Source organism: Dermacentor variabilis, chromosome 7 (assembly GCF_050947875.1).
Source record: "Dermacentor variabilis isolate Ectoservices chromosome 7, ASM5094787v1, whole genome shotgun sequence".
NCBI classification, from domain to species: domain Eukaryota; kingdom Metazoa; phylum Arthropoda; class Arachnida; order Ixodida; family Ixodidae; genus Dermacentor; species Dermacentor variabilis.
Window position 1 is genome coordinate 145954855 of NC_134574.1, and position 18885 is coordinate 145973739.

At 47.1% G+C, this 18885-nt stretch overlaps 1 protein-coding gene across 4 annotated transcripts in view; it reads left to right on the forward strand.

Moving 5' to 3' along the window:
- LOC142588103 (retinol dehydrogenase 14-like) overlaps positions 1-18875 on the forward strand; it is a 169166-nt gene extending 150291 nt beyond the window's left edge. For 3 of the 4 annotated variants that reach the window (XM_075699572.1, XM_075699569.1, XM_075699573.1), the window contains exons 3-7: positions 757-996; positions 5558-5650; positions 6227-6433; positions 8845-8954; positions 11194-15280. In XM_075699572.1, the coding sequence (XP_075555687.1) occupies positions 757-996; positions 5558-5650; positions 6227-6433; positions 8845-8954; positions 11194-11487 (944 nt within the window). In that variant the 3' untranslated portion in view covers positions 11488-15280. Of the gene's footprint in view, positions 1-756; positions 997-5557; positions 5651-6226; positions 6434-8844; positions 8955-11193; positions 15281-18519 lie in introns of those variants that run through there. The other variant, XM_075699571.1, reaches the window with a different exon arrangement.
- The last annotated feature ends 10 nt before the right edge of the window (positions 18876-18885 follow it).

Below are 18885 nucleotides of genomic sequence, written 5' to 3' on the forward strand. Positions count from 1 at the left end.
GATACCTTTATATTGATTATATGAATAGAAAAAGAAAGCCGCCTAATGAAGTTACGAATAAACTCTCTTCAAACCCAAACCCGAACCGTTCCGCTGACGGTGATATATAGCGCAGTGAAGCGCCCATTTGTGCGCGCATCGTGTAGCCGGTCGCCTTTCCCTTTGTCACACGCATACGAACTCGTAGCTGCGTATAAGAGCTGACGCGTAAACGCGTAGCGAGACGCGTGTCCCGCGCTCCATGTGGTCGGGCCTTTAGCGCTCGCCGGAAGTGACGCGTGACCCAGAAAGCGCGCTACTCCCATCAGCGTGCACGAACTGCCAGATTGTGCGCCGCCTGCGGCTGTCTTGGAGGCGACGTGTTGGGACTAACGTCACATCCGCTATCCAGCAGGTGCAATTATAGCTTCGTCCGCTTACGTGCTATCTGACGGCCGATAATAAGGAAATTAGGCAATGTTGAACCCGAGACTTTGCCAAGATTGCTTCGCATGAGTGACATACACCACTCATTTGTAAGAAATTTAGCCAAAGTGAAATTTCGTTGCACTTAGCCTCCTTTAAGCGCCCCCTTCCTGAAAGAGCCTATGTTCTGTTATATAAATAGAACGTAGAACTCATATCTTTCTTTTTTTATATAAATGTGCTCCCAGAGAAAATTGGTGATTACCAGTATGCCAAAAATACACGCACGTACACGCCCTCGTAGCTGCTGCAGCCGATCCCCATCTGTCTCTCTGTTCCCCACGTTCGAAGGCATCGGCTTTGAAACAGCGCTCGAACTGTCTCGGCTCGGCGCCCGCGTGATCGTGGCGGCCCGGTGTCCGAGCAAGGGCCACGCCGCCTGCGGAGCCATCCGCCGCCTCACCGGAAACGACCGGGTCGAGTTCGCGCTGCTCGACGTCGGGTCGCTGGCCTCGGTGCGCGGCTTCGCGAACCGGCTGCTGGCCTCCGAACAGCGCCTCGACGTGCTCGTCAACAACGCCGGCATCACAGGTATGCACTGTGAGAGGAAGAAAAAGGAGGGGAGGGGGAGTACTGTCGACCCATACTGCAGGAAGAACTGCTTGTAGTTCGTCCCATTTGCGAGAGTTCTATAGAACACCACAGAGTACTTTCTGTGCTGGGGTGAGAATGGGGAAGAAATAAGCATAGATCAGTGCGCAGGTATGCACTGTGTGAAAAAACAAAAACAAAAAAGGGGGGGTTCTGTCGACCCCCATACTGCAGGAAGAACTGCTTGTCCTGTATTTCATTCCATTTGCGAGAGTTCTCTAACACCGCAGACGGAGTGCTTTCTGTGCTGGGGTGAGAATGGGGAAGAAATACGGATAGATAAGTTCGCAGGTATACACTGTGCGAGAGAACAAAAAAAGGTGGGGGCAGTACTGTCGACCCATACTGCAGGAAGAACTGCTAGTCCTGTATTTCGTTTTATTTGCGAGAGTTCTATAGAACTCTCGCAAATATTGCGAGAGTTCTCTAACACCACAGACGGAGTGCTTTCTATACTGGAGTGAGAATGGGGAAGAAATATTGCGAGAGTTCTCTAACACCACAGACAGAGTGCTTTCTATGCTGGAGTGAGAACGGGGAAGAAATGAAGATAGATCAGTGCGCGGTACACTGTAAAGGAACTTACACCGGTAAAAGTTAATAAGGGCGTGAATCTGTCCGTAACTCACACCCTTAAATTATATCATAGGAAGCCAACAAACACTGACGCCAAGGACAACATAGGGGAAATTACTTGTGCTTAATAAATGAAATAAAGAAACGATAAATTAATGGAAATCAAAGTGGATGAAGAAACAACTTGCCGCAGTTGGGGGGAACAATCCCACAGCCTTCGCATCATTCTAGACCTGCGGCAAGTTGTTTTTTCATCCACTATCATTCCCATTAATTTGTCGTTTCTTTATTTATTAAGCACAAGTAATTTTCCCTATGTTGTCCTTGGTGTCAGTGTTTGTTGGCTTCTTATGATATGACTAATTAAAATCAGGACCCTCGGTTAACTCCCTTCTCGTTTACCCTTATATTACGGGTTTTTTAGGTGCCGAAACCACGATCTGATTATGAGGCACGCCGTAGTGGGGGACTCCGGAAATTTGGACCACATGGGGCTCTCTAACGTGCACCTAAATCTAAGTACACAGGTGTTTTCGCATTTCGATTCCATCGAGGTGCGGCCGCCGTGGCCGGGATTCGATCCCGCTACCTCGTGCTTAGCAACCCAACACCGTAGCCACCAAGCAACCGCGGCGGGTACACCCTTACACTCAAGATGAGTGTAAGGGTGTGAGTTATAGCCGCATTTTACACCCTTATTCACTTTTTAAGGCTGGAAAACATTCTACAGATATCAATATGTAGTATTGCATTTCAACGCACAAATGCATTTACGTAAACTAAGTGGCAGGGATAATGGAAGAACAGCCGTGTAGCAGTGGCTCGATTAGATCCGCCTGCCCTAGAAACAGGGCAGCAATGCGGCAACATACACACAATAAGATTATGTGACATAATAATTAAGAATTCTGACTTCAATAATTCGCGACATACTCAGACAAAAGAACAGTCGACTCACGAGTGCATCATAAGTAAAGCTTATCTTTGATGTGACGCAAGCTTGCATATATTTGCTTATGTTTAACAACGGCAGTATAGGAAGGCACTAATCTAAAGGGAAAGAGAGAGAGAGAGAGAGAGAGAGAGAGAGAGAGAGAGAGAGAGAGAGAGAGAGAGAGAGGAAGGAATAGAAAGGAGCGGGATGAACTACACTCTGCGAGAAAAAAAAATGGAGTATACTGTCGACTCATCTTGCGGGAAGAACTGCTTGTCTTGTATTTCGCTTCCACTTGCGAGAGTTCTCGGACACCACTAACAGAGTATACTTTCTTAGCAGAGTAAGCTGCTGGGAGAGTTCGCATGTACACTAGTGGGTACACGGAGCCCATGGGATCGCTTCGCAGATTGCCCCACCACCGGCGCCTCATGAAGTCTTGCGGCGCAGGCGTAATCGAATTGATTGGCGAAAAGCCCTGGACGAGAGAGAACAACTTTAGTGAAAATGCCTGCAGAGTCGGTTAGGCTCCCTCCACGCAGGGAGGACAAGCTTTTACCGCGACGCGGCCACTACGTCAGTCTCGTACGTTGTGCTCCTCGAGGTCTTGGTCCCTCGCTACTTCCGCGGGTCCGAGAGGGCCGCCGCCCCCTTCCTGGGGGTGCTGCCCCCCTTCTCCTCGGTTTCGCGCGGTCGCTGCCTCTCTAGAGCTGCCGAGACCTGCTGGACGGCCTTGAGTTGTGTATCTTGATCATAGCTCCTTGTTGCAGCCTCTAGCTGCGGCGGGATCGTCGTCTTCTCGCTGGCTTCTCGCGGAGTTGTACATGTGAAGAAAATTCTGGGCTTACCTCGTGTTTACACCGAATGAGGTGTACATGCGGACGCATTGTGCCACTAGGCGACGCCCACGGCGTATAGTATACATCCACGAGATCGTAATTCCCCGACACTCTCTCATATTGTTATTACACATCATCTTTTGGAGGCATACGTTTAATTATGCGCCAAACCTGCCCTCCATCCCGATCCTCTGAAGTCTTGGTCGCATGCGATGAGGCCTCGCCGCATCGGTGGCACACCGCAAAATGTGTAAAGAAAAAAGAAAGTGTCATGGTGGCATACTGCAAAAAGTGTACACTCTTAAACAAAATTTTACACCCCTTGGGGATTATTTTGTCCCACAACGATAATCGTCATCTGTCTTGCCCGCATTGACTTTCGTTAACGCTGCGAGCCCGGTATACTTCCAAGGAACGAACGGCTTGCGCGTTGATCAGCGTGACGCAGCATTCTCGACAGGAAAGTATACCGAGCGCCGAGTTTTTCAAGGAATGAAACGCAAACAAGGCAGATAACGAGTATCGTTGTGGGATAGGCCCCACAGGGTGTACATTTTTTAAGAAGTGTATACGGGTGGGCATTAAAGACAGATTTACACCATTATTTTTTCACATTTAGTGGTGCAAATTATTTTTACAGGGCGGCGTTGGTCGGCGACATCATCGGAGTCAATGATGTCGCCGGCTTGACGCGACATCCCCGACCAGGCTTCAGGTGTGGGGTAAGGGTGTTAGGAGAGTGAAAGAAGGCCAGCAGTTCAAATTGACCACGCTCACAAGATTAGCGGACAGCTTGTATTAAAGCGGGGATTTAAATCCCTTGCCTTTAGATATGGTAATTCAGGATGTGAACCGGCGTTGGTGTTGCGACGGGAAATTTCGCTTGGCGTTAGTTCTTTCCCTATAATAATAATGTTCTTTTCTTTTTTCTGACGGAATGAATGAAAAGGGAGTAGCGATAGAATACCTAGTTTTGAGATCAGGCGTCTGGCGCAACTTTTTTTCTGAATTGCGGATGGGGAGGAAGTTTTCGCTCTATACAAAGCAGTATAGTTCGCTCCAAACTCAAACACGTTGTTTTTTTTTTTTTATGGGATCCATCGCACTCCTATCTGATTCATTCACTTGAAATGGTACAAAGATAACTACGTTTCATTTCTAATTACAACCTCTCATCTCGTCGTAGGAACTTTTGTTTGGATATTTTGCATAAAAAGTGGCAGTTTCGCCCGAATGGCGAAGCACTCGCCTGCAATAGCAAGGATTAGCGTTGCGCTCGAACTTCTTGGACCTATCTATAATTATGCGCGCGTCCGACTATCACGGACGTGACATACGTGGGTGTGCCAAAAATTTTTTGGCCACCTAAATGTTTTCACACGCCGTGTATAGGGCCTGCAAATACATCGTAGAAGCGCCACTGTACGTTGCGCGTAAAGAGCCGCGCCAATAAATTGCATCAGTTTCAGGGTTGAGTGCTGGTTTTGTTCTGCAATCTCTATTATTTAATTTTCTGCGGAGAATTATAAGGCACGCGCTGTGAATGTTATGTTTCGTGGCATTTGTTTGAGGGCTGCCATTCTAAAAAAAATGAGGAATAATTTAGCTAAGAGCGTAAGACCTGGTATGAAGCAACTTCATTAATGGAGTAGTGTAGCAATCTAACCTGCATTATACGTGGTACGGCTAAATATATAGCATAGGTATACCTAAATATGTGCAGTGCCTCACGGCGACGCTGACGCCGAAAATTCGCCTGGGGTGTCCAGTAATTGCTATCGCAATAAAATATATGAGCACAGCGCCCGCGCGACGAACTAATGGCATCATGTTTCACGACGACTAGATGAGCGTTTCAAAGTTTGCCTTCCACTGCACGGAACTTATACGTTACTAGATTCCTTATAACACACAGCGGTTAAGTGAACCATTTTCCCGCGCAGATTGTAACTATTCAATATCATATTCAATTTGTATAGTAAGATACTTTTGGATTGGTGGTGCTCATAACTCACTACCACCCTCTGTAACGTCTCTCTGACCCTCGTGAATTTTGTAATAAATGGTATTAAAAAATGGGCAATCCTTTCAGTCAATGCTAAAGCATAAGGTGAGTATTGAGTACAAGTTTTTTGTTGTCGCTGTTTTTCAGCACCCAGGCAGAAACGGTTGACACATGAAGGCATAGAGATTACCTTGGCCACCAATTACCTCGGGCCCTTCCTGCTCACCAATCTACTGCTGGGTTAGTAGCAAAGTGCTCACTAAATAGCTCATCTTTTGAAAAAAATCTTCAGACGAGCGATTTCTACTGTTCTGTGCTCAGTTACTACGACAGCCCCAGCGGGCTCTCGCAGTCTATTTCATCTTTCTGCTCCATCTCCTCCTCCCCCACACTGCTGTCTGATACTCAGGAACGAGATCTCATAACGGTTCGGAAAGCGAACCAGTTCACTTGCCCTAGCGTGATTGATCAGAATGGCGCTTTCGTCAGCCATAATGCCGATCGCACGCACGCACGCACGCACGCACGCACGCACGCACGCACGCACGCACGCACGCACACACGCACACACGCACGCACGCACGCACGCACGCACACACACACACACACACACACACACACACACACACACACACACACGCACGCACGCACGCACGCACGCACGCACGCACACACACACACACACACAAAGTTACACAAAAAAGAAATGGAACACTTCGTCCTTCACTTATTCCTTGTCCTTAGCGTTGTTCCCGCTTGAAAATAAACAACTAGCCGACACTTTCACACGGACACATTTCATTTCGCGCGGCGCAGACCTCTTGAAGCGCAGCGGACCAAGTCGAGTGGTGAACGTGACGTCATCGCTCTACCGCTTGGGCCGCGTACCCTGGGAGCAGCTGGAGGCACCCGGGGGCTGCGGCGCTAGCATCGAGTACCCCGGTGTTGAATCGACGTACGCCAGTAGCAAACTCTTGCTCAACTTGTTCAGCGTCCAGCTAGCACGCCAACTCCAAGGAACGGGTAAGCACAAGCCCCTAGGGTGCCTCGATGTCAGCGCCGCCTCCTGGAGAAGCGTGGCATCGAGGCACTCTACATGGATGGATGGATGGATGGATCACAGAGTTTCCTACAAAAATTACTAGAGGGAACTCTGGCGCTGCAGTCGTTGTCCTACCATGGGAATGATGGGAAGTACATGGATTTGTCTGATCTTCGTGCTTGTGGATTCAGACGTTCTTGTGGGTTTGTATATTAGGCTATATAAAACTTATTGTAGTATATTTTAGCGCAATCTATATTCTTCGAAGTGCAGAAGACGCCAGGAACGCTACAATTGCTATTAATTGCAACGATTGAGCTTGTCCAGGTGGCCAAATCGAAACGCGCCAAGCGTCTCAAGGCTCTGGCATCCCGCGATAAATTCATAAGGGCGTTTCATTCGCTTGTCGATACATGCGTCCGTGGCTTAATGGTTTGAATATCAGGCTTCTCTGCTAGAGTCCCTGGGTTCGAAAGCTGCCGTCGGGCAATTTTAATGATGTTTATTTAGTTATTTATTACGCAATGCACTGTTGAAAATGACGAGTTTACAAAGTCAGAAAGCCGTTTGAAGCCAAAAGTCCGAAGTTTAGGCAAATCCATGTACTTCCTGTAATTCCCATGCTGGGAAAAACGCTCCCATTGCAGCTCCCGTAGACACTAGCGCCAGAGTTCCCTCTAGTAATTTTTGTAGGAAACTCTATGGGATGGATGGATGGATGGATGGATGTTATGAGCGTCCCCTTTGGAACGGGGCGGTGGGTTGCACCACGAAGCTCTTGCTATCATACTGCCTAATGTCCTACCTAGGTTAAAAAAGAAAAAAAAAAGAAAAAAAAACTGAACTCCCGCAACCAAATTTACGTGCAATGCCACTGCAGCGGCCCCCATATGGACACCATCCCCTCTGCTAAGGTGATTTAAACGCGTCAGCGGCTACAATTAACCATCTACTGCCTTGTACAGCGATAGCAGCAGTAGTTGTTGTCGTTGTTGTCTACGTCGTTGTTGTCATCGCTGATTTCGTCGTCGTTGTTCGGTGAAAATATAGTCTCATATCCACTGCCGTACATTGGCCAAGAATTCAATGGATCATATGCCAATCGTAAATAATTTTTTGGACTGATAGAAAGTATATTATGCGGAAAGGCGAGATTTAAAGCAGAATGAGAAGGACAGCAACAGTAAGAATAGAATCAGCAATCAGTAAACATAATTGATTGAACATTGCAAGAGAGAGAGCTAGTAGATGCAGATGCAAATTTAGCAGGGCAACCAGTTGGATTCAACGAGGAATTCCTGGTCGATGAAGTAAACACCTCTGAAAGGGAAAAATTGGCACCCACCCGAACTGTAGCACGAAGCTACAAAGGAAACCCATACGCGTTTCTCAGAAAGAAAGCCTCGAAGTTGAAGAAATATTCGTTCTGGTCTGGGACAGAATTAAACGGTTTCTAAAATACAATCCCGTCTTGCGTTTGTTGTAGTTTTCAAGATACGCTTTTGGCGCTCTTTGGCCATCATTGGCACTTACGCCAGAAAACACCATATATCGTCATCAAGATAAGCTTAAGCCTAAATATACGCGCATTTTTCCGAAGCCACTGCGGAGGCCTTGCAGCACAGCCTTCGCGTATAGCAATGTACAAGTCGTGTTACGTTTACAAGTGTAATTATGTTTGGAACCGTAACGTGTGGGCTGGGTAGTTCTGCAAGCTTTCCCTGTGTGTTCCACGTTCAGGGGCATCTGCGACCACATGAACATATTGAAAGGCCCTGGTCTTCAACGTCGTCTTCTCTACGGGGACCAGTCCTGAGACGTACCATTGTTGACGCGAATCCCTCAACAGTCCGCCTCTGATATGCGTACAGCGTACAGCATTCTGGGAGCGCTAAACTGCCAAGCCACAGTTAAGAGCACGGTTTCCGTGGCTCTGATCGTCGATGCTGGCTGCCTGGTACATCGGTGGCGAGCCTGTTCCGAGCTGATGCTATATCCGTTCGCTGAAAGTGGTCATTTTTTTAAGACCTTTTATTGAGGACATCGTCACACCATCAACATTAATTAGTCATCCGGGGCTATCGCCGTCGACGGTTTACACTTTCAGCAATACTCGTCAGTTTTTTTTTCCTTTTGCTTCATATACTGAGTGCGCCAACGTCATCATCAGTTGCGCGAGATATAGCTGTCGTCGGTTCACACATCCGATAAATCTGTCGAATTTTGTTTTTTTACGTATACTGAGGGCACCGTTATGGCGGTTAACTGCCCGAGCTATCATTATCATCGTTCGCACTTCAAGCTACTAATCGATATATATATATATATATATATATATATATATATATATATATATATATATATATATATTTAATTTTCGTTTTGTTAACAGGGGTGACGTGCAACGCGGTCCACCCGGGCGTAGTGGCGACGACCATCAACCAGAAAGAACCGGGTTTGCGCCACTTTCTCTGGAACTCGTTCCTCCACACGTTCGGAACGGTGAGCATTCTGCAAAACACCCTCGAGGAGGCGCGATTACGCGTGTGACGTCATATCTGCTGGTCACATCGCATTCGGCAAAAATTTACGTACCGCCTAGATACCGTGAGACATTTACACAATGGACCACTGTCGGAGGACCTCTTGCTAGGCGCATGGCCACAGAGTTGGCAGACGACAGAGACAATGCGTGCTCTTTCACGTTTCCTAGGTCACACGGGCCTGGACTCACGCCTGTGATACCAGTTGTGTAATGTGTCCTTCACCTCGTTCCTCCCATTATAATCCCCCATTGTGACCCTTTTTCTTCCCCTTTTCCCCTTCCCTTACGTAGAGTAGCAGGCCAGATGCTCCATTATCCGGCCGACCTCTCTACATTTTCCAGTCATTAAAATACTTCTTCCTACTTACCGTCGGTCACGCGTGTCAAGGGCCTGCAGGCACAGGCAGCAGTATATATTGCGCAATAAATGTGGAACGAGTTATTACGGACATTGCAGAGAGAGACGGTCGTGCAGGAACAAAAAAAAAATCGTGCCGAAACCAATGACGATGATTGTCAATGTCAGCGAATAGCCTTAACCAACGAACGAGCGAGCGAACGAACGAAGAAGACCGAACGAACACGTGACCACGCGAACGAACGAATTAATGAACGAACGATTGAGGGAGCGAACAAACGAACGAACGAAGAACGAACGAGTGAGCGCGCGAATGAATGCTTTCCTTGCCTTTTCCGACTATCTATACCAAGCACTAAAAAGGCTGAGACAGCCAAAGAAATATATTCGCTTTAAAGGTCTCCCACGTGTTCTCACTGGGGTTAACCACTGGAAGAGGGCTAGCAACGCGACTACAGAATCTTCCTTCCGGACGTCGTCCTCTGTCCAGTGGTGTGGCTACGAAAACACGACAAGGCGAGGCGGTAATTTACCTACCTACCGCAGAGTGCCCGGTACGATGCAAAGAATGGTTCGCAATAATAGAGAGTTTTAGAATAGGGGCCCCAAACGTTTTGGGGCCCCAAAGAAATAGCGTCGAAGCCACTGCGCATGCGCAAGACGCAAACTGCGTTTAGGTTTTGCGTTGGAAACGCTATTTCACCGATTTAGCGGGAGCCCAAATAGCGGCCCCAAAAGCTTTGCGTCGGCAAACATGGCGGCACCCATCGAAGCGACGGCTCTAACCTAGCACAAGACTGGGTTCGATTCGCGGTAACGCGTGAAGTTCGCAAGCTAGGAGAAGTGACTGTGGGTATCGCTTTCTCTCAACTAGCGTGTGTTATGAAGATTGACTCATTAGACGCCGCTGATTTCGAATTCGATTGTGGATTTTATGGCTCGTAGGCCTAACACGGCTAAGCTTGGCTGGTGAAGGCTAGTAAAGTTGGTTTGCTCAAAACTAAGCGCAACTAATTGTTTGCTGCTCACAGAATAACCTCTAAATTGTAATTAAACGCGAATACACGCTAGTCAAAATGATCAGTCCTATCATAACATGGTATATATTATTTAATTATTTCTAACAGCTTTTCTTTGACGCCGTAGTGGCGCTGTCAGCGCAAGACGCTATCCGCAAACGTAAAACCCTATTCTAAAACTCTTCACTCCTACGTGCCCCAACGCTAACACCCGCAAAGCTCTTTGGGGCCCCAAACTATTGGGGCCCCTATTCTAAAACTCTCTAATAACTCCATCTAGCGCAGGAAACAAGAAAGCTTAAAGCTGCTCCCTGACAACGCTAAGCTAGATGTGATGTATGCGAGTGGAGAGAGAGAGTATGACGTCACAAACACCTGCTAAGGCAAGCGTAGTCTATGTGTTTCCTTTCGTTCCGGTTCTTTAAACATAAACCCGTACTGACTAAGCTGTTTAACAAGTACTACTCTCTGCCATGTAGACAGCACATAGTGTATTTCTCTAAATTGTTCAGCGAAAACAAGGGGAAGGCGGAAGGTGGAAATTGAAGACGATGAGCAAAGCGAGAACAAGGAAAAGGCGGGAGCCAGCGTTTCGACAAGTGGACTTTTGTCTTCACTGTCTGTCGCCTTGAAAAAGGCAAGTCCACTTGTCGAAACGTTGGCTCCCGCTTTTACTTTGTTCTCGCTTTGCTCATCGTTTATAGAGTGTTGAGAGACTACACAGACAAACATCGAGAAAGTCTCGCCAGATGGGCCAAATAAGTTTTCGGAGCCAACGCTTAGCAAAGTCTGCTAATCCTTCGCTTCGTTTTCTTGCAGAGCCCTCGCAATGGAGCTCGGGGTTCGGTCTACCTCGCGTCCTCGCCAGGTGTGCGTGACGTCACCGGAAAGTACTTCGTATCCTGTCGAGAATCATCCTGGTCCCGCAAAGTCCTCGACGAGGAGACGGCGTACGAAGTTTGGTGCCGCAGCGCAGAGCTCGTTCGAGCTGTCTTAGCAGACGCCGACTCTGCCAGGCTTCCCGCTGGGACGGTGGCGCAGGAGGCAGCCAGTTTTGCAGGTTCTACACAGTGCGGCTACTCGACGATCCTTCAACAAAGCGCGGCAGTTTAGACAACGTGAAAAAAAAAGATGTTTAAGATAATGTAAGTATAGAGAAGCCTCCATGCAAAATTTTTCTTTTGAAATCCAATTGGAAGCATCACTAGAAGCTCGCAAAGATAGCTGTTTTTAATATCGAAACTAAAAAAGAAACCGCCGCCATTACCCGCCACCGGAATTGACGCATGGGTATAGCACGCGGCTCCTCGGTATGACATGGGACACAACGTAGTCTTTCGATTACTTCCAGGACGTTGCAGCATCAGCGGGAATGACCACGCCGACGAAGCCGCCCGATCTGCTCATGATCAATGTGTTTTGATTCTGCTTTCGCGAACAGACGCTGCGGCTGGGCTGCGATTGATGTCCCGTGAATGTACTTTGCCCCTGTGGGACTCGAACGTTTTCACCATGCGTCGTTTGCGTTCGTTGCCTCCGCATATACAGATGCATCTACCGCGTGGGTTCACACGACGTGAACAGACCATGCTGTACCGTCTGTTACTAGGCGTAGCATTAACAAACTCTTATGCCTTCTTCAATGGAATGGCCAACAGCCCCAAGTGCGACACATGTAGCAGCGATGAGACGCTCACATACATTATCTGTGTCTGCTCGCGATGTAGTGCCCAGAGAAGAGTAATCTGCAGAGTGCTGGACCAATTGGACAATCGTCCACTATCAGAACTAATGCTCTGTGTCATTGCTCCAAAAGAGCATCCGCGCAGAATGCTTTATTCGCGTTACCAAGATTCCTGCGCTTTAGGGGCCTTCACGGTAGACATTAAGGACGCCGCCCCCTACCGCTCTACAATGTACACGGTTTGTTTGTGCTCGTTTCTGTCTGTCTCTCTCTCTCTCTCTCTGTCTCTCTCTCTATCTCTATCTCTCTCTCAATTCCGCTCTCTTTCTCTTTTTATCCCCCTACTCTTTCCCTCCGCGCAGGGTCGCCAACCCTAGCTATCTCTGGTTAACCTCCCTGCGTTTCTATGCATCCTTTCTCTCTCCTCGGCACGACCTCCGAGATAAGGCGGCGCCCACGGCTACCTTAGACGCGCTGAGATCTCAGAGGCGGCGTGCAAAGACGCGTCATGCTGGTGCACTCGTCGTCTGCTTAGGTGCTGTCTAGAGGCTGCTAACTAGAAAACTATGCAGTTACCAGCCCTGCGGATTTGTCAAGACTGCTTCAGTGGCTTATGAACTACTATTTTATAACAAATTTATCCAAAGTGAAATTTAGTCGCGGTTGGCCTTTAAGTCTCTTGTACTGTAGAATATAGTATGTATGTTAATTTCCGCGGTCATCGCATTCTTACATATCCTTATTTCTTCAGTTCTCCTTTTAACTATGCTGATTTTTGCTGGTAGGTAACAACTTGTGTATTGTTTCTGCATATTGGATAACAATATTTAGGGGCGTATGACCATTTATTTGAAATTTCGAACAAGAGTCGGATAAACTGATGTTTGATTTTCACTCGATTCGAAGCTGAGGAAAAATTGGCAGTGGCTTAGCTCGGCTATGCCAGGATATACGTAGCGAAAGCTAAGGCATAGCATGACTAGCCTTGGTTAATCTTGATTGCAAGTCCAGGTTAGTCTGGTTTTCCAGCTGTGTTGCGGCGTTTAGCCAGTCGAATTCGGCGCGCGGTTCGTCTGTTTCCTGGGCGATTCGTTTCTTCTTCTTCTCGTTCTGACGTCGATTCCAGGCCTCCTCCTGCCTATCAGAATTGTCGCCATCCATACTGCCGCCTCAACTGTGGTTGCGGCGCACGCGAGCTCTCCTTTTCAATCCTCCGACACGTTATCAGGCATGCGACGCAGCTGGCGAAGCGAGCGGAGGCGAGCGCAACGACGAGGAACGCGGTGTGACGTCATACCAATTAGCGGCGGCGGAAAGGCGCGGCGCTGCACAGCGACGAAACACCTGTGGCTCGATGCTACTAGTGGCGCATGCGCCGTAGTGACTAGGGAGCGAGAGAGAGAGAGAAATATCCGCGGCGAGGCGCGCGTTGTGACGTCATGTGCCTCCTCGGAGCTATGCCACGGCGAAATCGCAAGTCCGCGGCCAGTAAAGCTTTCGCTTTAATATTCTTCCATGTTCGAATATAAAGGCTAACAGTTGTAGTCCGCATGGAAAAAATGCGGACGCAGGCGACGACTGTTCCGATTGATTCTGCTGGAAGAGAGCCGCAGTTGATTCGTAGGAGCAGGAGCGTATTCACGTAAAAGGTCTTGCGATAGAATTGTTCGTAAGAGAAAGTTTTTAGGCAGTCTTGATGTGGGGTCACATTATCAGCGAAGGCAACAAGCTAAGGGCAAATAACACTTGCGAAGAAAAAGCTCTATTAATTTGGCTCAATTTGCTGAGCGAACGCATCGACTAGTAAACGACTGTTCAATCATTTCCAATCATTCAATAGGGATGCCTTGCCTTTAGACAACTACAATGTTGTTGCCTTGGTTTGGAAAGCCAAATCATTTTTTGGATGACGGCATTATGTTTACATCAATTTAAAACGATTTCCGGGCCTGTTATAATTTGCCTTTGTCTTTGTTTATTTAATCTGACGCCGTGCTGCTTCTGTATTTCAGTACTGCCGTTGTCAGGGTACGCACGCCAGAGACAATCACGTCTCAGTTGTTTCTCATTCAAACGCTCCCAAGTTGACCTGAAGTCCTTCTGTGAACGACATTACAGGTATCAAATAATGTGTGTTCTCATAGTTATGGATAACTTCTAGCTACGCTAAAACGTCTATACACATATTTTCTTTTGACGAAATGACTTTTTTTAAACTGTGTTTGCGCTGTTTGTTCTAGTCAGCGGCTGCTTTATTACATTCCTGCAAAGTAGAATCTTTGTAAGAAAATTTTGCTTTGTAACCGAATATACATTACATCTTTTATCTGCTGTTGGCAACAAAATGCCTGCCCCCTTTCAAAAGCGCCACTTGTGTACACCATTGAGCTCAATTCCCTTGCTAAATAGAACTCCTGATAAACAGAACTTATTTTTCTTGGTCGCCCTTGAGATCCCGTTTACCGAAAGCCCGGCGTTTTATCGTTAACAGAATTTTTAAAGACAATGCATGGCATGGTAGCACAATTCTAGTTGTTGAGATTAATTACTCGCAGAGATGAACATTATTCGCAGAAAACAAAATGATGTGAATATTCAGTAATTAACAAAATTTTGCTTATTAACTTACAAACTAATTACGCCATATGTTGCAATTTATAAACTACAGCCGGTGACGTTTAAAGAGATAGCCACTTCGACATAATTCTGAGGATGACAGAAGTTTCGAGATATATATGGTGCTCCAGTAACTTCTCACTTTCAATAGATGAAATGGCGTTTCGTTAAAAAAAAAAAAAGTAACCGGAACATTGCCACTTGTTGGGCATGTTGGTAAACTAACTTGGAAATCATATGTAACCCGCCGTGGTTGCTCAGTGGCTATGGTGTTCGGCTGCTGAGCACGAGGTCGCGGGATCGAATCCCGGCCGCGGCTGTCGCATTTCGATGGGGGCGAAATACGAAAACACTCGTGCACTTAGATTTAGGTGCACGTTAAAGAACCCCAGGTGGTCGAAATTTCTGGAGTCCTCCACTACGGCGTGCCTCATAATCAGAAAGTGGTCCTGGCACGTAAAACCCCATAATTTAATTTTAAAGCATATGTAGTGCATTGTGGTGTCGTCTCCCATCTGTCCTTGTTCGCTGGTGCTAAATATGCTTCCCAGACCGGAACAACAACAATCAATTTCTACGGGAAGTTCGACAGCGTTTACCTCAAACCTGGCGCCAGTTTCAAGATTCGTTCCCAGTGAATGTGCCCACGAAATCGCCGACTTCAACTCATGCTTGCGATGTGTACACTAATAAAGTAAATAGTTGAAAAGGTAATTAGCAATGATGGAAGCGCTGCGCCAATTGCGCCAAACTGCGCCGTGAAAGGAATCCTGCTACACGTTGCGCAAAATTTGTCGTTTATGGCAGGTATTGAGCAAGACAGACGGCGCCCGCGTTCTGGCCGCAGCTCGTCCTGGCGCGCTTATCTTTTTGACAACACGATTAACGTGGACTTAAACGAACTGGTTTTTCTCTATTTTTATCGTTTGCGGATAGCAAACGAAACGCAGTATACTCTGCAAGCCACCCGAGCCGAGGCCTCGCCAGCTGATCGGTGTTTGCTTTCTCCGTCCGCGAGACGAAATGGCTGCCGGATCGTTGCCGGCAATCACGACAGTGGTTTATTATAGTGGGCCACGCTTTCCGAAACACTCGCACATTTGATCTAACCTTGTTCTATTAAGCACTGCTTCACGTGAGAAAAACAAACTGTAGCAGATTTCTTTGTTGCCGTGAGCGGCGGTAGAAGCGATCGCCTGGGCCAGCTGCGGGATATGGGACCGGCGAGGTACGGGCCCTCTACACGGCGATGCCGGTAGTGTATAGGCCCGCACAATCTTAGTTGTTCACCGCGGCCGTCCGATCACTACAGCTCTGTACCCACTGCAGTACCTTTCATTTCGCGCGCGGAAATTCGTTAACACGTATACAGGCGCGTTGATGACATACACGCTGAAATTTACGCAGCTGTGACTGTGCCGCCTGCGTGTACGCGAACGTGTGATGGGCTTCTACACTGCAGGTGGCTCAGTTCCTTGAGATGAAAATAAATGATTTAATAAATTCTTTACTGAAATGCAGAATTAACTGTGGGTTAGGATTAACCTTGCGCTTATCTTCGTCTTCTCATTTAACAACAATGAAATGTAACAGCAAGTTATGAGAAGACGTACTTGCATCTTATTGTAATACACATCGAATGCAATGTTTCAGAAAGTGCTAACATGCACCAGAGCAGTAACTTACTGCTCCAAAGCATTTTTTTCTTGCTCCAAGCGGCAAATATTCCTGTTTCGAAAGCGTATATTTCTGCTCCAAACTACATTTTTTTCCTGCTCCTAAAGCTGCTCCAAAAGACCAAGTGCCAATTCCATTGCTGAATTAGTGAAATTTTGTTACACAGAAAATCATGTGTACTGATTTACGTGTAAGTAATGCACACCTCTTCGAGTATTCCAGCTCGCAAAGTAAATTTGTGCTGAATGCGGCAGGTGATATTTAAAAATTACGTTGAAGCTAAAATAACTCGATGTACGAATCTTCTTTTATCTCTATAGACTGCTTGACCTACTGAACTTGTATACTTCGCTATATTTTGGAAATGAGAAAAAAAGGATTCGATTCTAAAGCCTAGTTTCTCTCGGATGTGATTCGAAAAATCTTGCTATTTAAACACCCCTATTGTGAATTATAAACGTGTAAGCGCGCTTACGACAGAGTTGAAGCACAAGACACGCATGGGGCATACTTTCGATTGGTTTTTTCAAAACCCTGCCTTCAAATGTGTACACGTTCAGAACTGCGACACTCGATCGTCACACCAATGTGACGTCCAAGAGGCAAAGTTCATTTTTCGTGAACGTTACGGAAGCCACGTTGACACACCGTTGTTCTTCTTCGCATGTCAACTTTGCCTCGATAAGAGCCTCTTGCTCATTGCGATTACGAGCAAGAACAGCTGAGATAATCGTGGGAGTGCAGGTACTTTTCTTTCTTCTTTTTTTTTAGTGGTCACCTCATTAAAGGAGTTTGACTGCTAAGCACGAGGTCGCGGGATTGAGTGCCGGGCCACGGCGGCCGCATTTCGATGGAGGCGAAATGCGAAAACACCCGTGGTACTTAAATTTACGTGCAGGTTAAAGAAACCCAGGTGATCGAAATTTCCGGAGTCCCCCACTATACGGCGTGCCTCGTAATCAGATCGTGGTTTTGGTGCGTAAAACCTTATATACTTAGTTTAATTTAATCTTTGGTTTTCCCATGACTTAAGGGCTAAAGTAGAATTGTAGATGGTACGTGACAAAATATTTGTTTGCGACTTTTTGCGACAAGTAAACACGACGACATGGGAACTGCATGGAACACCAACCAGACCAAACGAAAACGGCTTTAAATAAAGTTTTACAGCTATCGCTTAAATGAATTAAATTATGGAGTTCTGGGCGTAACACCACGATCTGATTATGAGGCATACCGTGTACGGGGGGGGGGGGGGCGCTTCAGATATAATTTTGTCCAGGCTGAAATCTGCAGCTGTCACTGTGAGGCTCAGAAATTTCGGTGCGCACCAACAGTTTTCGAATCTTTGCTCGTCGCTAGTCTACTTGGAGCTGAATGTCTCGTGCACCACAATGTCTTTGAGCTTTAAGGGTAACGGTGCTAGTCGTGGGACAAGCCAGGCCCCCCTTAAATGGCCCTTCACCGGGTTTGGCCATTTTAAACAGACACGCGCAGCGCTTACTTCACGCCCTGCCGATCGTGTGGGCAAAGTAGGGAATTGCTGTGCGCCCTTCCCAAAACAGCTCAAATTTCCAAACACACGCCGCGCGTTTTCTCGCTCGAAAAAAGGGCTGCTCTTGCACAGAGTCTAGGTACCACGCAAAAGCTCGCTAAATATTTGTCTAATTAGTGATTTTAGGGGGAGGGGCATAGGTGTAATCGGAGAATCGATGTCAGCCAGCGCTCAAAGCACAAGCTTTTCCCCAGAAACCCCTAGCTTTGCACTGCGAAAACTTCGACAAATAGGGATTCAGAACACGCACTAAAATGAACACTGCTCCTTTTTTTAATACGTTCATTTTTTTTTCGTCCTGCATGTTTCCGCATTGCAGAAGCCCATTAATTGGAGCAGCTACGCGCACTTTTGATTCGGGTATTGCGTCCGTATTTCTCTAAAGTCATGCGAGGCACCCAGTATCCAGCTAATGGTGAGTCTTTCAGCACTGACTTCAATTCTGCGAGAACAATGTCGCCCAAAGTAATCAATAAAAAAAAAAAACGTGAAATGCCAACGGCAACGAAGTTTGTCTTCAGATAATGCATACAGGGGTAATAACATTGTACTATTGGATCTAAACCTTGGGAAAGCTACAGGGCTGATGATTGTTTATTTTTTCTTATTATAGGCCTCCAAACATCACCTAAGACGACGGCGCGCGCACCTGGTGGTTAGCGGACGTGACGCAAATGCCAGCACGTCGCCTCCGAGATTTCTTCAGTGCGTCGCAGTCACCTAATCCTGAGGGGGTATTCTGTGAGAGTCCACCTGGTGGACTGTCCATTTCGGCCGCTGCTGATTGCATGCGGCTGCACGAGCGAGGAGGAAACGAGCGGCCCCAGTCAATCAGGAACGGCCGAAATGGACAGTCCGCTAGGTGGACTCTCACAGAATGTCATTCTGAAGAGGAGCGCTGATTCTCAACCTTCTGCGCCATTTCCGGCAAGCGGTAACGGCGTCTATATATATATATATATATATATATATATATATA